General features: G+C 46.3%; 2 protein-coding genes across 2 annotated transcripts in view; one reads left to right on the top strand and one right to left on the bottom strand.

Moving 5' to 3' along the window:
• Window positions 1-518: 518 nt before the first annotated feature.
• ZFYVE1 (zinc finger FYVE-type containing 1) lies at window positions 519-21,921 on the bottom strand. Its single transcript, XM_026038614.1, has 11 exons — window positions 20,940-21,921; window positions 9,335-9,839; window positions 7,352-7,566; window positions 6,783-6,889; window positions 5,742-5,850; window positions 5,106-5,203; window positions 4,877-4,994; window positions 4,327-4,497; window positions 3,786-3,966; window positions 3,149-3,262; window positions 519-2,121 (listed from the first exon to the last, which is right to left on the bottom strand). The coding sequence occupies exons 1-11, from the start codon at window positions 21,429-21,431 to the stop codon at window positions 1,889-1,891; spliced, it is 2,343 nt and encodes a 780-aa protein (XP_025894399.1). The 5' UTR covers window positions 21,432-21,921; the 3' UTR covers window positions 519-1,888.
• Window positions 21,922-21,982: 61 nt separating this feature from the next.
• RBM25 (RNA binding motif protein 25) overlaps window positions 21,983-22,113 on the top strand; it is a 34,565-nt gene continuing 34,434 nt past the window's right edge. Inside the window, exon 1 of the mRNA XM_026038612.1 lies at window positions 21,983-21,999. The gene's annotated coding sequence lies outside the window, so the exon portion shown is untranslated. The remainder of the gene's footprint in view (window positions 22,000-22,113) is intronic.

Raw genomic sequence — 22,113 nt, 5'->3', positions numbered from 1 at the left:
AAAGAAAAAACTCAGACAAGTCATTGAAACAGACGCCAAGGATTTTATACAAGGAATGTTACGGCTGCTTTCTCTTAGTGCATCCACACGGGAACAAAGCTGCACGCAGAAACAGCACACAGGGCACGGCCCACAAACCAACAGCACTGCCTTGCTCACCCCTTAAAAAAATAAAAACACTTTGAAGCACAAAATTACGCCAAATGTGCAGGACATATTTTAAGAGAGGGTTTCTACCTACTCTTCTCATGCCCTCCCTTGGGCACCTGTCAGTCTATGGCAGACTTTGCTTACAGAAACAGGAGGGTGCCCAGGAGGTGCCACGGCCCGTCTTCCGAGTCCCCTTCCCTGCGGAGGCAGCGCGTCGCTGCCAAAGGGCCATCGCTTCGCACGTGTCCTTTCAGGGACAAAGTGACAACTACTGGTTACAAGGAAAAAGCCAGCACGCTTGTTCAGGAGATAAAGGCTTTTATAGCAGTTAATTTAATAATACAGTCCTAAAACAGGGTGTTGGGCACTCATCTACACAAGACCACATTTAACAAGGTGTGGGGTGGGGAATATCACAGTTCCAGCACATCGGATCAAACTCCAGCCAATCCAAGAGGAGACAAGTCTCCTCCGGCAGAAGGATTCTTGTCCAGATAAGCCAACAAGGGAGGATTTCAGACACTTCAGTCCACAATGGTCTCTTACTTCTTTATCACTGGAACCACAAATCCACAGTACAAGACAGTGTTAGTTAGGCTAAGTGGTCTTCTGAATGATCAAATCAGTGAATTCAATGCAGTCCTTTACTAGGAAAGGATGAAGTCCAGTGAGTGCCACGTGCTAAGAGCAGAGAAGAAAGTTCCCATTTTCCAGGTGCATTTGTTAAGTTCGTATTATTAGAAAAAAAAGACAAGTTAAATCTGTGCAGTTTCTATGCAACCACATCTGTGAACAGGGAGGCTCCATAGATTTAGAGATCACATAAAAAGAGGCAGAAAATTCACCACAACCCAAGCAATTCTTAAACTTCATATCTCAGAATTTCCTACATAACTTGTCTCTTGTTTTGCTCCAGACAAAACTTAACTGCAACAAGCTGGTAGAGAAACCTGAAAAAAAAAAAAACCTGAGTGCATGAGAACATTGTCAGAGTAAGACCTTGCTACCTTGTGATCTGGTACTGAAGTTGAAATGGCAGACTCTGAATTTGTGCCATACTTTTGAAGGCTCTATTGATCTCTACCACAGGATTTAGTTCCATTTGATACCTCTTGCACTGCAAGACCACTGTTCATATCACAATTTGAGCAAACTTGCTGATGAGCGAGTGTTTCATCTTCCAGAGACAGAAGAACACATCCCGATGCAGGGTTGCTCCCACCATTAGATGCGATTCATAGACCAGCGTTGGAGATACTTGTGATTTCCTGGCAGCATGGAGTCCAAACCCTCCTCCCTTCCTCACAGGACACCATGATGAGCAAGATTTTCCACAAGAATAATCAGAAGGCCATAAATCTGATCTAGCAGAGTAAGGAACAACATCATCCATCATTTGAAATAGGAATACTCAAGCTTCATTAGCCAACTGCATTCTTAATATACTAAATTATACATAGATATATATATGTATATTTAAACTGGAATAAAATACACTGGATTTTGGTTTGTTCATTTACAAGCGAGCTCCCTCTCTTCCCCAGTTAATTCGAAATTAAAACCTGAAGACTGAACTCAAACTCATTCCCAGTGTTCCGAGATGGATAAAACACATGAGAGGAGGCCAGAAACATGCACTCTGGCTGCAACAGGTTAAAAGGTGAAAGGGAGGCCAGACATTTCCGTTTGTAACCCTGAGAACATAAGGAATTGCAAAGATCTGGAGAAGCACCCGGCGTTAAAGGTCGCCAGGCTTCTTATTGCAGTTAAAGCAGACTCGGACGGGGTGATCCCAGCCACGCGAGGGCACCGCGCGGCGGTCGTGCGAGCACTCGTCGCAGAAGCCCTGGCCGCACGCCCGGCAGTGGTGCTTGGAAAGCTTGACGCTGAACTCCTTGCGGCAGTTGTGGCAGTGCAGGATTTCATGGTCTGGCACCCAGTAGGCAGGTCTGGCAGCATCCTTCACCAGACCTACGGAGGAAGGGGAGGAAGAAAGAGGAGGAACAAAGGAACACGTCAACGTGAGTGCGGCAAGAACATCTTTGTTCTGCCTCTGGCTGAGGGGAGGGCTCACACACTTGCCCTCGTGTCCCTGCCAGAAGATATGAGAGGGCCCAGTGACAGGATGCTTCAGGGCAGCAAGTAGCCACCTCCCATTTCAGCCTCTGCTTTTTAGCACATTCCCCCACATTCCACCCTCTTCAGAGGGTTGGATTGTTTTTCCTTAATTGCAAAAAACTTCCTTTACTCCTAATATCTTCTAGAGGTGAGAAGACTTGCTTTTCCCTGCTTTGGTAACCTAAACACCGCCCTGACCAAATCAAACATTCTGCAACAAGCTGCCATCTGAACTGAGGAAGACACTTATTCTGACACTGAGACACTGGGCTGGACAGTAGAAGAAAAAGCCCCAAGGGTTATTGACTGCAGGACTCATGACTGCATGAAACGATGATCTGAGCCATGCATGGGAGGCCAGCTGCACAAGAGAAGATTCAAATACCAAATGTTTGCTGGGCTGCTCCAGGGCACTAAAGACCAGCAAACTTTCACTGTATGAAGCTCACTATTTGAGAGCCCAGAAAGCTCCAGATTCCAAAGCAATCCTTGAAGTAGTGTCTTTGGAAGAAGATACAATGCTTCCCAACTGGCCGGTCCTCAGGGAGCTGCAACCAGCACGTCACCATGGCTGTGCATCAGGGGACATGAATTACAGTTTGGATGTATGCACATTTGAGCAGTAGGGAAAAAAGAAAAGGTAGGAACTGAAAAAAAAAAATCAGCATGCCTAAAAAACCAAGAGGAAGCATCAGGCAAGAAAGCTGTAAGGGGCTCTAGACCCCATCAGGAGCAACATCAAAGAGATGCCTTCAGTAAATAGTGGAATCAGGCGGGAAGGGCTGCTCTGTCACACACACACATAACGGTGGCTCAGTCCCATTTTGTCCTGTGAAATCAAAACTGCCAAGACGGAAAATCCAAAGAGAACAACACTCACCTAAGGGAATGTCCATGGCTGTCACCACCGCTCCGAGAGTGTTCTGCACAGCTTCCCCAACCTTCCTGGCAATAAGTGTCCCCCCTTCCTCATCTGTAGGCAGCTCAGCCACATCTGCAGAACACAAGGGTAAAGGCTTCACTCCCAATGCCAACAGAATTCCTGCCAAGTTTCAGTTTACTTATGTTAACAAAACCCAGCAAACACAAAAGACTGCTTGGGACCTTGTCAGCCTTTACCTACCACCTAGCCAATTTTCAGTTGCAGCTTGCTTCCTTTAAAAAGTAATGGGACAAAATATGCAGCCTGCTAAAACCGCATCCCACCCCTGCTACCTTCCCCATCCCATTAGCAGGTGCTGGGAAAAGAAGGTAAAGATCCAGCAAGAAAACTGCTCTGTCAGGCACTGTAGCTCACTACAGGAGTCAGTTACACACAGGGAAGCAAGTTTCACCTGCCAGGCCAAAAGAAACCAGGCTCTTGAGCTTCCCCACAAAAGACTGGGCCAAAGCCCAACCTGAGTCACATACCAAGCAACACTGTCTACACCCAGCAAGGCTGGCTATGATGAAGCAGTCAGGGACAGAGACTTCAGAATACCACCCAGGAATAATTGTCACAGTCCACTCCAAATTACCTAACTGGATGCCCCTGTTTTCATAGCAGTTGTCACACACTCGCACTGGCGCTGGTCCCCAGCCTCGCTCGGGCACGGGACGGGTCCTGGAGGAGCAGCCGTCGCAGAAGCCCTCTCCGCAGGCCCGGCAGTGGTGCTTGGTGTCGTTGTCTTTGAACGGCGTGTTGCACTTGTTACAGCTCTGGGCAGGGCAACACAGAAAGAGAAGCTCTGTTAGCTTGGTCTGCCTTAAGAGGAGAAAACTGAGGATCAGAACGCCAAGATGGCAAAGACTTAAGGCCAAATTTGTGTAAAAGACAGTATGACATGCTCGGTTGTAACTAGACCATAACTACCCCATGCAGCATGTTGGGATCGAGGGGTGGTCAAGAACAGAAGGAGCTGAAAGCAATTCAGTTCTCTAAGTTGTAGGAAAAGGCTTGCTGCAAGGGAATAAGCAGCATTTGGAATGTACTAGATTGCTTAAAGGGTGGAAGAAACAAGGAATTTAGCTATTCAAAGCTTCCATACACAGCCCAGAAGCACAGCAGCTGCTATTTACCAGGATCTGAGAGTTGGGCCTCCAGTAAGCTGGGGCAATCTGATCTGTCAGCCAGGAGGTCACAGCTTTTGTGGGTCCCAGGCTAAGTTCAGACACTGACTGGGCCATGAAATTCATCCCGTCCAACAGACGCTGGGCTGCGTTGTTGTTGTCTTTCAGAAATCCATCTGTCTGGAATGAAACAGGCATTCATTTGAGAATAAAAAGAGGGAAGCCTCATTTCTTATAAACAGATGGCTCTGCAACCCACTGTTCCTGTTAGATTGGAGGGCAAGTACCATAAAAATTCCACCAACCCTGATTTAAAACATAAAGGAGGGTATTAATGCTATAACATGCGCGTCAAGTGTTCATGAGCTGACACCTCATCCATATCAAGGTAACCAAAACGTGACTGAAGGTCCTTGAAAAAGTTCTTTTGAAAAGCGGAGAGAGGAGAGCTGCTCTGGTGAGCGTCAGCCCAATTTCCCCACCACTGGCTGGAAGCAGCACCCCACACTTGTGCACGAAGATGGACGGAGCTCACAGAGCACCCAGCAGGCAGACTTACCCCTGGCCAGACATGCTCAATCTCGGTCCTCACCACGGTGTTGACGGGGTCCTGATTGCCAAACCAGTACTGGCGGCTGCGGTACACCACGCCGCAGTTGGGGCACTCGATCACGTATCTGCAGGGGGATCCCAGGGGGACACGTTACCAGTGTACATGTTACCAGGTGCCAGAGGCCCCGAGGACGAGGCAGAGCAGAGGCAGGGAGCCTCCCAGCTGCAGTCCTTACCCTGACCAGGCGTACTTGGCAAGGCCCAGCCAAGGGGAGTCAGTGGAAGCAGAGGTTTTGGGCACCACGCTGACCTCCATCCCTCGTTCGTAACAGGCCTGCAACACAAACGCTGCTAGAGCAGTGCGCTCGGGGCTGCCAGGCCCCAGGGCTGCCCATTCACACCAGGGGCTCCTGGGCACGCTGTGCTCTCCACTGCAAAGGGGCCACGCAGCAAACCCGTTGAACAAACACCCACCAGCAGTCAAGTCATCTAGGAAATAGGTCTACAGCAACAGAAGTCACAGTGGTGCCTGAAAACAATCCTGTCTTCTGTGACTTTCTTCTGAAAACTCTGTGCATACTCAGGGATGGGCATATACCAGGAGGGTAAACGCCTCCTGTGTGCAGGAGGCCAACACTACCCAAGCTGAGAGCAGCTGAAACAACAATTTAGATAGCAAGTAATGTCGCAGCTCCATGCTATGCAATGTCTCCAAGCAAAAAATACAAGTTCAGTGGGGACCAATTTGTCTTGTTGAGACCAGAGCAGCTCTCCCATTTGAAAAAAATGCAGGGAAGTCATCACGTGTTTGATGCCCTCACTAAGCCTTTCATTCTCCATTCCTCAGACCTCACCCTTGTGGCTCTGCTCACCTTGCAAGTATAGACCCTGTTATCATACTGGTGAGAGTATCTGCACCGACTCTTGGATTCGTGAGGGACTCCTTCCTTCGCGTGGTTCATGCTCTTCTTACAGCCACACCTGAGGATGCAAAAGCAAACCATGAGCTGATCCTGCTAAATACAGGACAGGTGCCACTGAAAGCTCACGTATATTGCTGTCTTGCATTTAGCATCATTCTAGCCCCAAAAATAATTTTGCAAGGGCACACACAGCAGTTACATCACTTATCACTGAAACACAGGCTCTTTGGAGGGCGGTGTAGCAGCTGTTTGACAGTACAGATTAACACCACACACAAGTGCAGGAAGTGATCAGTGTGTCCAATTAAATTTCAGAGAATCTTAGAATTGGCCAAGTTTGGAAATCAGTCAGGACAGAGTTAACACTGCAGCCTACACACTCTAATGTGCATAAAAAAGTGGGACTATAGCTTCATCTCCCTTTTGAGGGCAAGCATTTCCACGAGCACAATCAGCCCTAACATCAAACCACTGAAGTACCTTGGGGACTCGGAGCAGTGACTGCCACCCACTGTCTTTAGAGGCTCCATTTCTGGGCTCTCTGGAGAGCTCCAAGATTTTGTCCAACCCAAGGCACCATGTGGAAGCAAGTCAGCATGCCTGCTAGTCACTGGGCACTAGTCCAGGCCCACAGCTTTTGTATTATTTCTATAATAAAAATAGCAGGAATGGTCACCAAAGGGAGATAGGAGGGGAGTTCTTTACAGCCTTCCTTTCTTCTCATCTCTTTCACAATTCTCAGCCCTTATGCTCATGAACCAACTGGGGGAAGAATCGGTTTGTACTGGCAAAGCCCACACACCTGGGCAGTGCACAGCAACAACAGCTGCCCTATTCACACAGGAATCAGATTTCAAGGAAATTCTGTCCTGAAGCACTATCAGCCTGATATTGTCAGGTGCCAAAACTCCACAGAAACCTTGTTCTGTGGCTGTAGACCAGGGCAGCACCATCTCCTAAAAGCATCAAGTGCATTTCTCATCCACTTACCCACAGCTGAGGCACACAGAGGAGCACGTGAAGTATTCATCTGGAAAGAAAGAGCTGTGAGCCATCTGGTCATCGGGGATCTCCCCGCTGAACCGGTCACTGAGAGCCTGTCAAGCACAAGAGGAAGAGCTGCTGGAAGACAGAGCAATGCAGACTTTTGAAGACTTCTGCCTGCTGCCTTGACAATCCCTTCTCTGCTCCAGCTACCCCAAAAGCAGAGCAGCTGGTGCTGGCTGTTCCAGCAGCTGCAGCCAGCACCAGGAGAGATTGTTAATATTGTTGCCTTCTGCAGGCCTGCCCTTTCCCCCCAGTCTCGAGCAACTGCTCTGCCAGGCCAGTGAAACATCCTGCTGATCAGCTGCTACGAGTCTCTTACTTAAGAACAGCCTTGCCTACCTGTCTACTGTGCAACGTTACTATCTATGTCCAAAAGTTGCTTTATCCCCAGATACCTGCAAGTCTGCATTGCTGGTTCCCCCCTTCTAGCTTTATTTGCTGCAGCTGACAAAGGGGCAACAGTGCCATGAATAAAGCCTGTGACAAGCTCATCTCCATGGGCAAGGACTCACCTTTAGAGCCTTGTAGATCACGCCGGGCTGCCTGGGTGAGCGAGTGGTGTTGTTCTCCAGCTGCTGCTCCACAGCTCGCCTGAGTCCCGAGAAGTCTGTCGGAGGGTTGTAAGTCCTTGTTCCCTTGTAGTGGATCGAGCTGAAAGCTTCAGGAAAACAGCTCAGCTTCCGGAAGCGATCCTGAATGAGCTTCTCGGGAACCTCCGAGGGATGGTCTATGTACAAGAGTATCAGAAAGTATATCATTGACTGATGCTTTAAATCCTGTTTAAATTGCATGGCGCTTTCATATGCAAAACTGTGCTGTTTTTCCCAACTGAACAATCAAATACTTCTGGAAATGAGTTATTTGTCTATTTTATAAGTAATTAAGGAAGTTTTCAAAAGAAAGTACTCTTTTTCAATGCCCAGATATAAATTCTATGACCAAGTTTCAGAGATACACGTAAATCTAAGGGTAAAATTGGAAACATCTAGGTTTGGAAATAGATACACAGATGAGAAGCCATTTTTGACATAAGAAAACTCCACATTAGCATGTGTGCTAGTTCTCAGCACATGATAACTTGGCAGAGTTAACCCTGGCATTTGGCATAGTTAGCTCTAACATCTGATAACAAAAAAAAATAAGGCCATGAGTCTTACATGGGCTGCTTATTCTCCATGCCAGCCCTGCAACAAGAAATACCAAGTCCTGGTTAACCCTGTGTACAAGAGGAAGCACTGACAACTGCAGGTTGCTGCAAACCCACATGCTCGATGAACAGGTTTCTTTCCTATTCCTACCGTGATCAGAAGTGATCATTAAAATATTATTTTATTACCCTGACTTTGTCCACAAGTGCAGCATCATTACAGATCACTGCCTCTGACCTGCTGAGGCAGCGAATTATAACTGCTGTATGAAACTGCACATCGCCAATCAGCAATTTGGCAATGCAAGAAAAAGAGCTGCCTTGGCAGGTGAATTAAAACCAACTAGGAAGGCTCTGTAATAAGATAAAGAATGCCAAGTTCTACCAACTCAAGAGCCCTCCGCTTAGAAAAGCCCAAGCAGGACCGTGGGGCAGTCGGGGGCTGCTGTGGGGTTCCACAGCAGAGGAATCCCAGGTGCCCATAGATGCCAGGGCTGAGGCCCCACGCTGCAGGGAAGCCAGGCCCATTCGTTAGGGCTCCTGCTCATTAAAGCACTAGGAATGGAGAGCATGAAGGCAGGTTTCAGCAGGTGTGTTGAAAAGTAGGAGCCATGAGAAGAAATTCACATCTTTGAACGGTCAATATAAAATACACTTAACTTCCAAGGGACAGTGCATTTCACGAGACACACAAATAAACAGCTTACATGTGCATAATCCACTGGGACATAAGCAGCGTTAAAACGTCAGTGAAAAACACCAGAAGGGATGAGAAATAGCAGTATGCCAGGCCTGCTGCTTTGGCCACACCAGATAAATGCCTGGAGGAAAGTGGTGCCAAACTATCAACCCTGGGCTGCCATACCCTCCACACCAGCCTCAGAAGGAGCCAGGCCCACAGAATTTGAGAAGGGTGTGGGCATCACACTTACATCCATCAGTTTCACTCTTTTCACCTATCCTGATTTCTATACATGTTCTTAAATATATATATACACACACTTATATACTTATTATTTGCAGCAGGATCTCTCTGTTGCTGGCAGAGCCCAGCTGCGTCTCAGCGGCCGCCTTTGCCGGCCAAGGCAGGGCACGCGATGCAGGAGCCATCCTGGAGGTGACCAGGTGACTAACTGGCAACTAGTTGGTGCCGACGTTCAGCCGACTGCGGGGAATCACTGTGCTGACCCAGGGCAGAGCCACTGCCACCAGGGAACAACATGCCACGTCCACAGCCAACAGACGGGAACCAGTGAGAGCAGAACTCAAACCCACGGGTTCTGTGCAGCAATGGAGCACACGGGTAGTTTTTAAACACACTGTTATTGGGTGTCTGCTGCCTACTTACCAGAACCCAGGAGCTTGGTGTACACAGTCTCATGGAAGATGATGACACCGGGCCCCAGCGTGGAGAGGGGAACGTCGAGGCCGCAGCGGGCTGTGGTGGCCTTGAGCTCCTTGGTGAAGTGTTTCAAGTAAGCCTCTGAGGCGTCCCCAAGGAACTTGAAGAGATCGTTGTGCAGCCTGTCGGCACGAGTACGGTAGATGACCAGGTCAGAGATGGCCAGGACCTTCAGCAGCAGCCGCGTCCTCTGGCTCAGGTTCACAGTGGCCCCAAGGAGGCCCTCTGTGTCGATGACCACCACCTTGCGCACAGGATCGTAAGCTGCCCACACTCCCACTGTGCACGACTCTTGGGCTGGAGAGGTCTTGAAGACTTCGCGGCCATAGAAGAAAGTGTGGTTAAGAGTGTGAGACTTGCCGTCCCCCGTGTTCCCAAAGATGGACACTACCTTTAGATGTTGGTCAGGATTGCAGTCCAGTTTACTAATAAAGTCTTCTTCATTCCTCACCTTCCAAAAATAAGAAAAGTGAGAAAAATATGACAACTGTGCAATGGAGCAGTCAACACAGAAAACTGGTTTCAGGGTTCGTAAGATCAGGGAGGTCAGTCCCTGTTCAGATTTCTTTACAAGTTTCTGAAGCACCAACAAGCTCAAAGCAAAATATTTAAAAGCAGCTTCCTAACACATTCCCATCAAAGACTGCTTCCCTGCGCAGGTGTTTTGGAAGTGATTCTTTGCTGCAATTAGCTATAAATATAGAGAACTTCTGCAATGTCACCCAGCACACTTCTAGAGAGGCCAGACCTCCTGGAGGAGGCAGCACAACCTACTTCCCCTTTTGCCAGGACAGCTACTAGGATTCAGAGTGTGGCAGACGCTGCTGGCAGCGCTGCTCTCCCGGCAAGCCTCTGGAGAAGGCACAAACCTGGCAACTGCCTCGGTGACCTGAACTTGCTCCATCCAGAGCGGCGGAGCCCCGGCCTCGGGAGCAGAGCGCCCCTTGTTCTGCTTCTCCAGCCCCACACGGCAGCGTGGGGCACAGCCGAGTGCTGCACCCACGGCAGGCGGGCAAAGCCGGTCACAGTGACTCTTAGAGAAGCACCACAGCAACCCCAGCGACCCGCTTCGCAACTCGCTGCATTGGGGCCTTTTCCTCTTGAACTGGAGCCACACAAACACCCCCTCCCCTCCCCACAGGTGACATTTTGGTTTTACACAAGTTAAGTGACATATATTCCAGGTTATTTCAGATAGGGAACATGGCATTTGCTTTTCAGATGCTAGAGCAGCAGGGCCCAGCCAAAGCAGCCCATGTGCAGATGAGGGCTCTGCGAGAATCTGTCTCCTTTCGCTGCCAACACGCAGCCGGGCACTCAGGGGGCTCCTGCTTCTCATTAGCCTTGTTCACCAGCTGCAGCTCCTTTTTCCAGAAAAAAGTTTTTAACCAACAGATGATGTGATGGCGAAAAGACAACACAGACTATTTGGAAGGCATTATTTTTACCACTTGCAGTGCAATTCCCTCCTCAAGGAATCCCCATGGGCCAAAGCAAACTGTGCTTCCCCATTTGCCTGCCTCATCTTCTGGAAGATCCCTGGCCACTTCCCTCGTGAAGAGACAGGCAACGCTGCCTTCCAGAGCTTATTTTTTGGCAAGAATGCCTCCAAGTGCCCTCTCTATCCCTGCAAGTATCCCTTCCCGGTCGAAAGGTCTCAGGATACAAGATCCACAGAGGTCAGATGGTAATAGATGGTTTCTTTAAGCAAGTTTATTCTTAGATCAGCAAATTAAGCACCACGCAGCCCCACTTGCTCTGGTCAAATCTGTCAGCAGCATCCAGACTTGGAAGGAAAATAACTGCTAGCCGGTGTGCCAGGCGGTGGCTGGCTTCGGAAAGGGGGACTGCAGACACGGGGCTGCAACTGCTGCTCCCTGCCTGCCAGAACGGGAGGCAGCCTCGCAGTGCGTGGAAACAGGGAAGCAGGAAGGCAAAGCTCTGCTCAAGGAACCTTTCCCGTAGCTGTGAGGCCACCAAGAAACTCGCAGGACATTTTCACACCAGGGAGGGCTGCTTTGGGACAGCTCTGGCTGTTGGCCTATTGTCAGCAAGATGGTTCAGATGACAGATTTAGTTTCTCCAAGTGTCACCAGAGACACCCCTGTGGCTGAAAGCAAGTCCTTCACACAATAGTTCCTGAAAACAGTAATGCTACAGGTGCATAAGCAAGGAGCAATACGATCGTTTCTCCTCTAGCCAATTGTTCTGTTTTCATAATTGCCTCCTCCCCCAAGCTCTTTCCATAAGGATCTTTCTGCCAGGGTCAGTGCCTGATCAGGCCTGATCTTTCTGGTTAAACTGCTGGACAGCACAAGGAAACAAGAGTCTTCAACGAGCTGCTTAAGTAGTGGCAGGGCAGCTACTAAGGCCTGTTCAAGTAGCTCGGTATTAGTGCAGTGCCGGTTTGGGAGACTCTGGAGGGGGCCAAGGCAGTAATGTTGGCAGGTGCCAAGGGCAGTAGGGACCACGGGATTCGGGACAGTGCTGCAAGGCCTTCCCAGCACCAAGGAACAGGAGCTGCGCTACCAACAGCCCCACACAGAGCTGACCTGGGCCAGCAGTATCGGGTTTTTACTTCTAACTAACACTGATGTCAGGCCAACTTAGTGTGGGCAGAGGAGATGGATCTCTGAGCCAGACAATGCAAATGCTGGTTGTGGATCAGTAATCCAGGTGGACCCAGTGAAGAGGCTACCATGAGTATCACCTCAGATACCCTAAGCCTTGGGCTGTTTGCCCCTGTCTAATGCCACAAAGTCACTCAGATTTCCCCTCAGGAAGGAGTCAGAGCGATTTGGGCAAGCAGATCACCTAGAAGCACAAGAACATACTGAACCTGGCCTGACGTCCAGGCAGTCCAGCACTTTGACAGTAACACATGAGAAAACTTAAACATGAAAAGAGATGCCAAAGGACTTCCCAAGCGGAGACAGCATCTAACTGAGCATGTTTGACAGAACCAGCAGACCTGCCCTCCCGGGGCTGCGTCTAACCCCTTGGGGAACCCTGCCATACTTTCGGATCCCACAACATCCCACTGCAACAAATTCCACACAGAATGGGAAAATAAATGAAAAACCTTCCCTCGGCAGATTGAAGACCCTTTGCTGGTAAGGTCATCAGGTGAGCCTTGCTCTTGCACATATCCCTTTAACCACTATCGAGCACAAGGATGTTACTTCCAAAGAATCATTCACAACAACCCCCATCAGCAGTCAAATTTATGAATTTACACCTACTTCTATTATAAATTTCATTGATGAGTGTAAACCACCTCCTCTAGTAAAAAGCTTTTCTTCAATGATAGATTATAATCGTGTCTTCTTTCTAGTTAGCATGGTGTTTTTGTTAATATAGACTCCTTGTCATTCCCTTGGAGTTGTACCGAACTGAAGGCAAAGGCCTTCAGCAGGACAAAAAGGGATTTTTTTATTTACAGAGTTGGCTTTACAGCTAGAGAAAAGAAAACAAAAACCTCACACCACGCTGCTGTGGACCACAGTTAGATGTGAAACTTGTTTCTCACCCATACTTGGAAATGCATTATACCAAGCACAAGTTTCCTAGATGTAAGCAAGAAGTAGAAATGCTTAGCAAGAAAGAAGCAAACACAGCTAAAATGACATTCCTGCCCATGAACTTCTTGGAGACACTGCTATTCAAACAAAACTCTTAAAGCTTAGGAACAAAGCCCATAAAACACAGCAGTTTCCAATGACCTGTACTTACCCAACTTTAACTCTGCCTCCAGGCAAAACAAACACAGTAAGGGAACCAGACATTTTTACCACTGTTTTCTCCTTCCAAAACTATTCAAGAAATCTAAGGCTCACTAATATTCCTGGAAGTGGTACACAAAGCTAGGGCTGTGCCACTATCACACAATAGCTGAAAACAAAAAGACTGCTTTGCATAGTGATCATCAGCCTGCCCTCATTTCTCAGTCTGACACTGTTGTTTGGAGTCACGCTGGTACTTTTGTTGGTGCAATTTGAAATTCAACAGTTAACGCTTATTTTAGCAGAATATTTTTTAAAAATAAAATACTTTTTCTGCAACCAACAAAATCCCAGGACACATCATAAAATTTGGGAATCATTAGATTTGACAAAAATACCACATTATCTTCTGATATATAGGCAGTAAGTCACCAAATACATAGGATTTTTAAACATTTGTCAAATAATGGAAAAATAAGCTAAAAGGTTCTTAAAAGCAGATCCACATATATATATAACAGCATAAAATCAAACATCTGAAATCAGTCTTCAAGTACAAGAAGCAATCAAGTGAAGCAGATATTATTTTGCTAAGCACCAAAACCTTACTTAAGGCTTGCAAAACAAGCACTTCTTGTAAGAATTGTCTTTTTTTAAAAAAAAGTTTTCTGAACTGTAGAGCAGAACTCAAACCATACCTGAAAACAGAAGAAAAGGCAAAGAAAACTAAAGAACAACGGGCAACCTCTGGTAATTTGGACCACCTTTAGTGACTTAAACTTTTAAATACAAACTTGGGACAATTTTAGGCAATGCATCTTAACAACAGCATATCATATCAAGTCAGAATCCAAACAGAGCTATTAGTTCAGCCTGCCTCAACACAGACTTGTTCCTTATGATAGAGGTGGCAAATTTTGGCTAGCTATTTTAACTGTATAAAACAGCATTTCTGCCCAGGGTAGATTAATGTGGAGGTCAAAGATGCATGCCTAAAGCTCAAGGTGCTGCTGCTGGATCATCATGTCAAAGTTTCAGTATCCACCAAAAGCAAAGAGAAAACTCCCTTTATCAAACAGACACCTGCCTTTAGCTACAGCCTGCAGGATGAATCCAAGAAACACAACCTGCAGCCCAGCCTAGTCTCCAAAATTTACCTCTCTGCAGAGCTCTCTGCTTGCAGACAGGGAGTGTGTGAGCACAAGGGCTGGATCTGCCTTACCCAGCGACCTCCGTGCAACTGGCTGTTAAATAAGTTGCTGGAAACTCCCTGCTTTTGCTTCACAAGAAACCTTTGCTGATGTTTCTTGATGTTTCTTACCACTGAAAATGCGAAAAACAACTGAGTGGCTTCCCAAGGTGAAAGGGAACTCCCTGCTATGAAATCCATGACATCAGTAGAGGCAGGAGTGGGGCCTTAGACCTAGTTCAAACCTCATTTTCCACTGATTTTTGGATAATTGAATCTGAAGGGAATCTTTAGGTCATTACTTCCTCCCATCTTTTAGAAGCTTCTGAACAAGAGAAGGATTAGATCATGAGCTCAGGAAGCATGTCTGACTCAAGTCTTAGCAGTTCTAGTTTTCTACCCTATTTTGTCTTTTGTATCTTTTCTCATACATAATTTCCTACAAAAAATAGCATTTTTGTAATTACTAAGTCATAAGCAAATAACTTAAAATCCATAAGCCAAATATATATTTGAAAAGAAATACATGCCTCTAAACCATAAATTTCCTAAAAGTTTCCATGAAAATAAGCAGAGAAGAAAAGAGTCTAAGATTTTTGAAGGAAAAGCTGAGCTCTTGATCTCTTTACTCAGCCACCCAGAGGCAGGCGTCAGCTGGGCACTCATGTCAAAATACTGTCTCTTACCAAACACAGCAGGTACGGGTTAGCTGTGGAGAACAAGGGGCAGACACATGCAGGAAGGAAAACTTCATTAATTCTACTACTCAGAGCTACTTGTTACTACAAAGACACTTTACACCAGCTTGGGGGAGTTTTTTCCCCCAAAAGAGCTATATCAGTGGATCAGTTTATAAAATTGCATATGCCACAGCACAGTCATTAAACCTAGTGCTCTGTAATGAATTAAGCCTTTACCCATTAAATAATTCCATACATTTAACACTATGCTGTCCTGAGCAGTCTCCCAGGCTCAGTTAGACTAGTTAAGTCCCACACTCAAGTTGAGTGCAGGAACTTGCCCCTACTGAAAGGAGCAGCTGGAAAGGCCAGAGGGGTTGGAGAAGAGCAGACTGCCCCTTTCCCTCCTGGATGCAGCCCAAGCACTCTCCTCCTGACTGTGGAAGAAACTGCAAACTAGCAACAGCCCATGAAAGGGAGGAATATTCAAAAATAACACAATGAAAATAGAAAAATTCCTGGAGTGCAGGAAAGCAAACTCCCAAAAATACTTCAGCAAGAAAATGTCCCTGAAGCATAAGGAGAAGTCATCAGTTGTACAATGAGGGATGGAGAAACTACAAATGCTGATCTGCCAGACCATAATGACCTAAAAAAATAATTGGATCCTTTTTTTTATTTCTTCTTCCTCCTTTAGGTCTAAAGAAAAAATACCAGCTATGTTTCAATTCTTCCAGCCATAGGATATGGATAAAATGACAAGAAATTTAAGCTGACAGTGCTACCCTGCAAGCACAAAAACATTTCCTCAACATCAAATCAAGCAAGTATGTTCGAGGAACCAGCAGGCATTTGTAAGTGCTAGAGAAATGCTTTTCTGTTATAGAGGCAGTCAAAAACCTTAAGCAATTGCAAGCATCTCTTAGAAGAGAAGATATCCATTAGGTTATTTGGACTGACAGGGAATTCTTCACTATAAAGCAATACCTCCATGACTCTCTTCTCTCGTTGCTAGACTTCATCCAGGCCCAAGTCGGGGCACAATAAGGAAAAGTCCCAGCACTTTCCACAGGTTTACAGTAGAAGCACATGCAAGTAAAGCAGCTAACACTTCTAGAGAGCTGCCTGTCACTCTCCAGGAGCATTAGCTGCTTTCTAACAAGAGGGGACAGAAGAGGGCACATGGGCTCTTGTGCTGCCAGAGGCTGATTATTTAATGACTGTATAAAATGGCCAGTATTTAAATAAGGGTGACATACCTGTCATCTGAGTCAACTGCAGAGCATTAGTGATCCTGTTCAGAGTTCTTAGAGGCAAAGTGCTTAATTCTTCACAGGTGTCTAACCCTGCTAGGAGTAGCTTACTCGAGGAATGGGTCTGGATTTAAAAGATGGAAATGTCTAATTTATTGGGGAAAAAAAGTGCTAATTTAAAAAAAAAAAAAAAAGACAGCTCATTGTGGTTTGAAATGAAGAATTGAAGAACTGATGATTCATCACCCAGAAATGAAAGAACGTATGAATGCTCCTTTTTCCCCACACACCCCCAGCGACGTAACTGTATTGATTTTAAACAGAGACTAGCTCAAAACAAACAGGAACTACACCCACAACCTTTCTTCCTGCCTCCTTAATAAGGCTGGCTAAGTTAGTACCTTTTATCAGTACCTTGAAACTCTCTAAACAGAGATTGGGTAATTTTTTTTTTATGTCAGAGTTAGTTTCTGATCAAAGATCAGTGAACTCTTTAAGGCAAACTAATAATGATCAAGCATGTCCCTTATCTGTTGGATTCAAGGCAAGACTTCCTCTGCCTTTACAGATTGTATATGATTGACTCCTTAAACACAACTTTGGACAAAGTGTTACCGCAGAAGCCACCGGTGAGACTACAACCGAGTTCCAATCCTGTGGTAGGAACTCTCAAGGTCTGTCCCCTCAGATAAAAATATCAAACTTGTTGTTATGCCTTGTTAAGCACATCCTCTCTCCTATCTCAAAAGCAGCAGTAGTAAATAGAATTGACTATTCAACTGATATGTAACTCTCTGCTTTATGGTAAAGATCTCTATTGCAAATATGCTGTATGAAGACCGAACAAAAACAGTTCTTGTTCTAGAGGCTGCATTAATGCAAGTACAAGAGAGATATACAGACATCAGACCAGTGGAAAAAAAAAAAAATCACAAGATACAGTGAGACAATATCAGGACTCAAAACAACTCAAACCTCAGTCTATTTTCTCCTGTATTTGACTGTTTTTATTTAGATCTCAGAGTAAAGGGGAGTTATGAGATCCATAACTTCGTATGTGAAGTGCCTCCCATATAGAAGGGCAGCACTAAGGAAACTACAAAAGTGCATCTTTCAGAAAATTCTATGTGTTAAAGACAGGAGAGAAAAGTTGACATTCTGACAGAGAAGATTAGGAGACACAACTTGGAAGAAAAAGTTGACACCCAGCTTGAATCTATCATGGGAAAGATGTAGAAGATATAAAGAGAGCAGTGACAAAATCAAAGCAATTGACTCAGGAAATAATAGTCACAAAATCATCCTGAGCAAGGAAGATGGAATACGTCAAAGGCAATTAACAGAGATGCTGCAGTTATCAAGAGCTACGCAACTGATGTCTCTGCTATAAAAGTGATAGATAAGCTCATGAGTTTAATGTTATGTAAAGAGAAACTGCAAAAATGTAATATAACAAAGGGGGTCCAAACTGATGGGGATGCCAGCTTGTAAAAGAGATTTTTCTCATAGAATTTAGCAAGGCCTCATGGGGTACAGAACTCCTGAAAGGTGGAAAGGAAAATTTGGGGTGTCAGTGAGGATGGCTGGGGACTGAGTCTCAAAGTCACCAAGAGCCACGCTCTCTGTCCTGTGTAACAGCAGAGGTCACACTCAGGGAGGAACAACCTCTGTCTCTGGTTCCTCCACAGGTGTGCAGTGTGACCTTGGACTTGTCACATCACCTTAATATGAAATAGCCAGCCTCTTTTGGAAATGCTCAGACAGGCTATTGTGATGAACATGACAGAGAAACCTGCTTTTCACAGAGACAAACTTAAATTACTGTCAGTCCACTGCAAGCAACTGTTTTACAAGTAGTGGGACCTTCCTGACCCCAATTAGATTTGAAATAAGCACAAGAAAACCATAAGCTCAGAAAGCTGAGGACATGCCTGCAAAGAGCTCCAAACTGGCTCTGAGCAGGCCAGCACATCTGTGCAACGTGGCACGAAGACAATTATGCAGATCCCAGCATTACCATGGCCGTATCAGTGCCGTGCTGAGCCCCGGCAAGGAACGTCTGCCTCTCAGCTGAACTGCTTTGCTCACACACAGCTCCTCACAGAGGAAGCTCTTCTGCTTCTGGATCCACAGCAAGCTCAGTCATTGCATCCACGCCAGAAACATGTCCTCGAGCTTCAAGAACCGCCAGCTTCCACAAACCAAAAGGAGCTGGGAGATATCCACTTGTGCCTAACAGCTCCACCTTCCAAAAGGAAAACAAATTCAAATCTCTTCACCTTCAAGTCTTATTTCCAAGTAGAGGATAGTAAGCCTTTACATAGGAGCAAGTACCTCCAGGCAGCATCTAGTGTCATGTTTACTGAGCAGTTCAACTTGCTCTGCCTTATTTTTTAGGAAAAGTATTTTTCACTATGGCAGAATCTGTCAACTATTAGTATATCAGCAGTTTCTTCATTTTCTAATTAATGCAACAAGCAATCATGTTTCAAAAAACATGTTTAAAGAAGGCTTAAAAAAGAAAAAACAATCTCTACATTTCAGGTTATTACAGCTTTAGCATCTTAAAGAAAATGTTTTTTTCAGTAAAGAACATCCCAGAGATTTCTCCCTAAGCAATCAAAAATCCTGCTGACAATAAGTACAAAACAAGGCTGAAAGTCACTCTCCTACACCTATATTGCCTGTTCAATACTAAAGTAAAATATGCTATAGATGTCTACAGAGCTAGCCAACTGACAACCCTTTCTAAATAAAGGTCCTCATACTCACTAACATCACCAAAATAGCAGGCACTCCTCAAGTTCCAGTTACCAGAAAATATTATGACTGAAAACTTTCAAGCTGCTCCGAGACTGGCTGTGAGATGTCACGTAACTATTCAGCTATGAAGAGAAGATTGCTCCAGATGGGGCAACTCAGGTTCAGCTTCTTCATAGGAAGCAAAGACATTTTCAGACCGTTTTTTCAGTGCTGTTCCAATCAAATTTTTATGATCCAATAAAGGGCAGTTGCTGTCCCCATAAGGAAGCTGGCTTCATTGCCTATGACATTTAAGTAGTAAAGCACTTGCTCACAAGAGCAGCCAGAAGTCTGCCTTGATAAAGATTAAAGGTAACTCAACAGCTCAACCACATGAAACCACAGCTTGCAAGCAGCTCTGTAGGATAACCCTGTGTTACAGCATTTCAAAACTTGCTCTAGTGAGCAGATAAAGATTATTATAAAGCCTGCAACTTGAGAGTAGAGTTGCAACTTCCACATATTATGAGGAAATGTTTGCTTGAGACACATGCATTTAGGATTGCCACTAAACCCAAAATTCAGTCACTGCTGTCCTATAGCTGCGTGGCAAGCTTCCTATGTCAGCACATCCTAAGCACTATCACCCTTTCCTTCCATCCCCTCCAAAACCCATGAGGATTTAATCAGTCAGCATACCCAAACTGACCAAAACATGACCCAAGTATCTTGCATCTTTTCTACAGCATTGGCAAGACAGACGCTTTTGCTGGTACTACAGTTGATGCAAATGACTACGCTACCAACAACGAGGAAATCACCACAACTTCTACCACTGCTACTGTGAACATGTTGAATTTGAGCAACCAGACACCGAGTCTCCAAGTGACCACAGGTTTTCCTTCAGTGCCTGCCGGATGAGGTTTAACATGTTGGGTAGAAACTGCCAGGCAGAAGATGAGGTTGAATTTTTATTTGTATGACTAACCTGCTCTGTGACTTCCACACACTGCACATTTTACATTTCTTTTTTCTTGCATAAAAACAGGGACACTTTGCTTTTTCTAATATGCTTATGCTTTCAAGAATAAAGGCCACTTGAAGAGTTAAGCAACTTCAAATACTGCTCACTAGCTGCTGCAAAATGATTTCTCCTGAGCATCAGGCTGCCCAGGGATGCGGTGGAGTCATCACCCCTGGCAGAGTTCAAGAAATGTGTAGATGAGGTGCTTAGGGACAGGGTTTAGCAGGCAGGGTGATGATGGGTTTACAGTTAGACTCAATCTCGAGGGTTGTTTCCAACCATGACGACTCTATGATCAATGAGTAATTATGACAGACTGACCCCAAACTGAAGGCCAGTTTCCCCCTCTTTCAGCAGAAGGTTAAGTTGGAATAATACCTGTCACCAGCCATATAGCTTAATATGGTGTCTGTAGAACCTAGATGGCACACAATGGGACTCTTCAGAAGGCAGATATTTTTCTACTTTTTTTTTTTTCTAATTTATAGAAAACATTTATTGGGGCTAGAGGAGAATAAAAGAGGGCCGTAGAGCTTGGTACAGTGCCCACTCATAGTCATACGGGAAGAGACTGGCTGCCAGCACTCCCATGTGCACAGAGGATATCTACAGCAATCCTCAGTTCAGTTTTGTTCAGGAATGATCAGCATCCTGCAGAGAGTGCTTATCTCGGTTGCATGGGTCTTTGTACAGCCAATTCTTTCACCAGCTCCACTTACCAAGCATCTTAGAAGAGGCTCTTGCCACACATAAGGTTTCAACCTTTTGATGATCTCAAGAGCAAGGCTATTCCCAGGCACTTGGGTCTTTTTGGCCCAAGATACTCACCAAGCACCAGAGACAGACCATCCTCAATTTGTTACTGTTGCTGTCTAGCAGGTAGCACAAGGCATGGTTAACACAACGGCTACATCATCTCCTCAAACCACAGCAGCTCTTACCTGAATCTCCTCAGTTTCATCCACCAGGAGGAAACTGACCACTTTCTCCGCCATCTTCCTCTTCTTGGTCTCCTCATCCATTCCCTCCTCGTCCTCCTGGGCTTTGCCAGCATGGTACACGGTGACGGGGTGCTTCCTTTTATTCCCCCCGGCATGTGTTCGCTTCTGACACTCCACACAGAGGTTGATTTTGCACACCTGGCACCTCACGGCCGCTCTCTGCCTAGTTCCCATCATGCTGGCGTGCATTATGTTCCCATTGGCACCTTTGCAGGAGTCGCAGTACGGGACGTGGCCGGGTCTGATACGGGTCCGTTCGTGGTTCCGTAGCCTCTCCTGCTGATGCAGCTCCTCTTCGCACCGCTGACACTGGAGGCTCCCGCACTCATCACACTCAAAGACGGCTTCATCTGTCCCACTGCAAACATAGCTCTCCTGGCACAGCAGCGTCGTGTTCTGTCCTTTCTCGGCCGTTTGCGTGTGGGCACTCATCTTCAGAGTTCTTTAACGTTGTGTCTTCCTGTTTGTACTTTAAACAATGATATGTGTACAAGTCAGTAAAAAAAAAATAGTATCTTCAAGTGGGAGAGGAATTTAGCAGGAATTTTGTAACTACTTAATTTTAACAAATAAATGTTTTCATAATATTCGTGTATTGACTGGCCTCCCATAAAGAGTCTTGTGTTAAGAGTAGATTACGTTTCCTTACGGCAAAATAAGCTCAGACAACGCAGCTGATTTCACCTACTGATATCCCCCAAAGCTGGCAGGCACTCCTGCTCTGCTCAGTGAAAACACACAGGGTATTTTCAGGGGTGTGGAAAAAAAAGGGAAAACCAGGCTGGTGGACTGCAGCAGCCTGGCCCAAACGGAAGGAGATCAATCGGCGGCGGGCCGGCGCGGGGAGAACGGCACGAGAAACGCACGCGTGCACACGCATGTAAACACACGCGGAGGGCCGTGTCAATACTAGAAGATTCTCCGCGCTCGCGGCGCGGCGGAGCTCCTCCTTCGGCGCGCCGTGTTTGTGCGCAGGGACTTTCCTCGTGCGCCCCGCCGGGTAAACAGGACGCGGCTCCGCGCGGGCCGGGCCGACAGCGCGGGGCCGTGCGGGGCCGGGCCCGGGCGCGCCGCCCGCCTTTGTCCCCGCGGCGCTGCCGTGCGGGGCCGGCCC

This window comes from Nothoprocta perdicaria, unplaced genomic scaffold (assembly GCF_003342845.1).
Source record: "Nothoprocta perdicaria isolate Ctin4 unplaced genomic scaffold, notPer1 scaffold_213, whole genome shotgun sequence".
NCBI lineage: Eukaryota > Metazoa > Chordata > Aves > Tinamiformes > Tinamidae > Nothoprocta > Nothoprocta perdicaria.
This window is presented reverse-complemented; position numbering and strand designations above follow the sequence as displayed.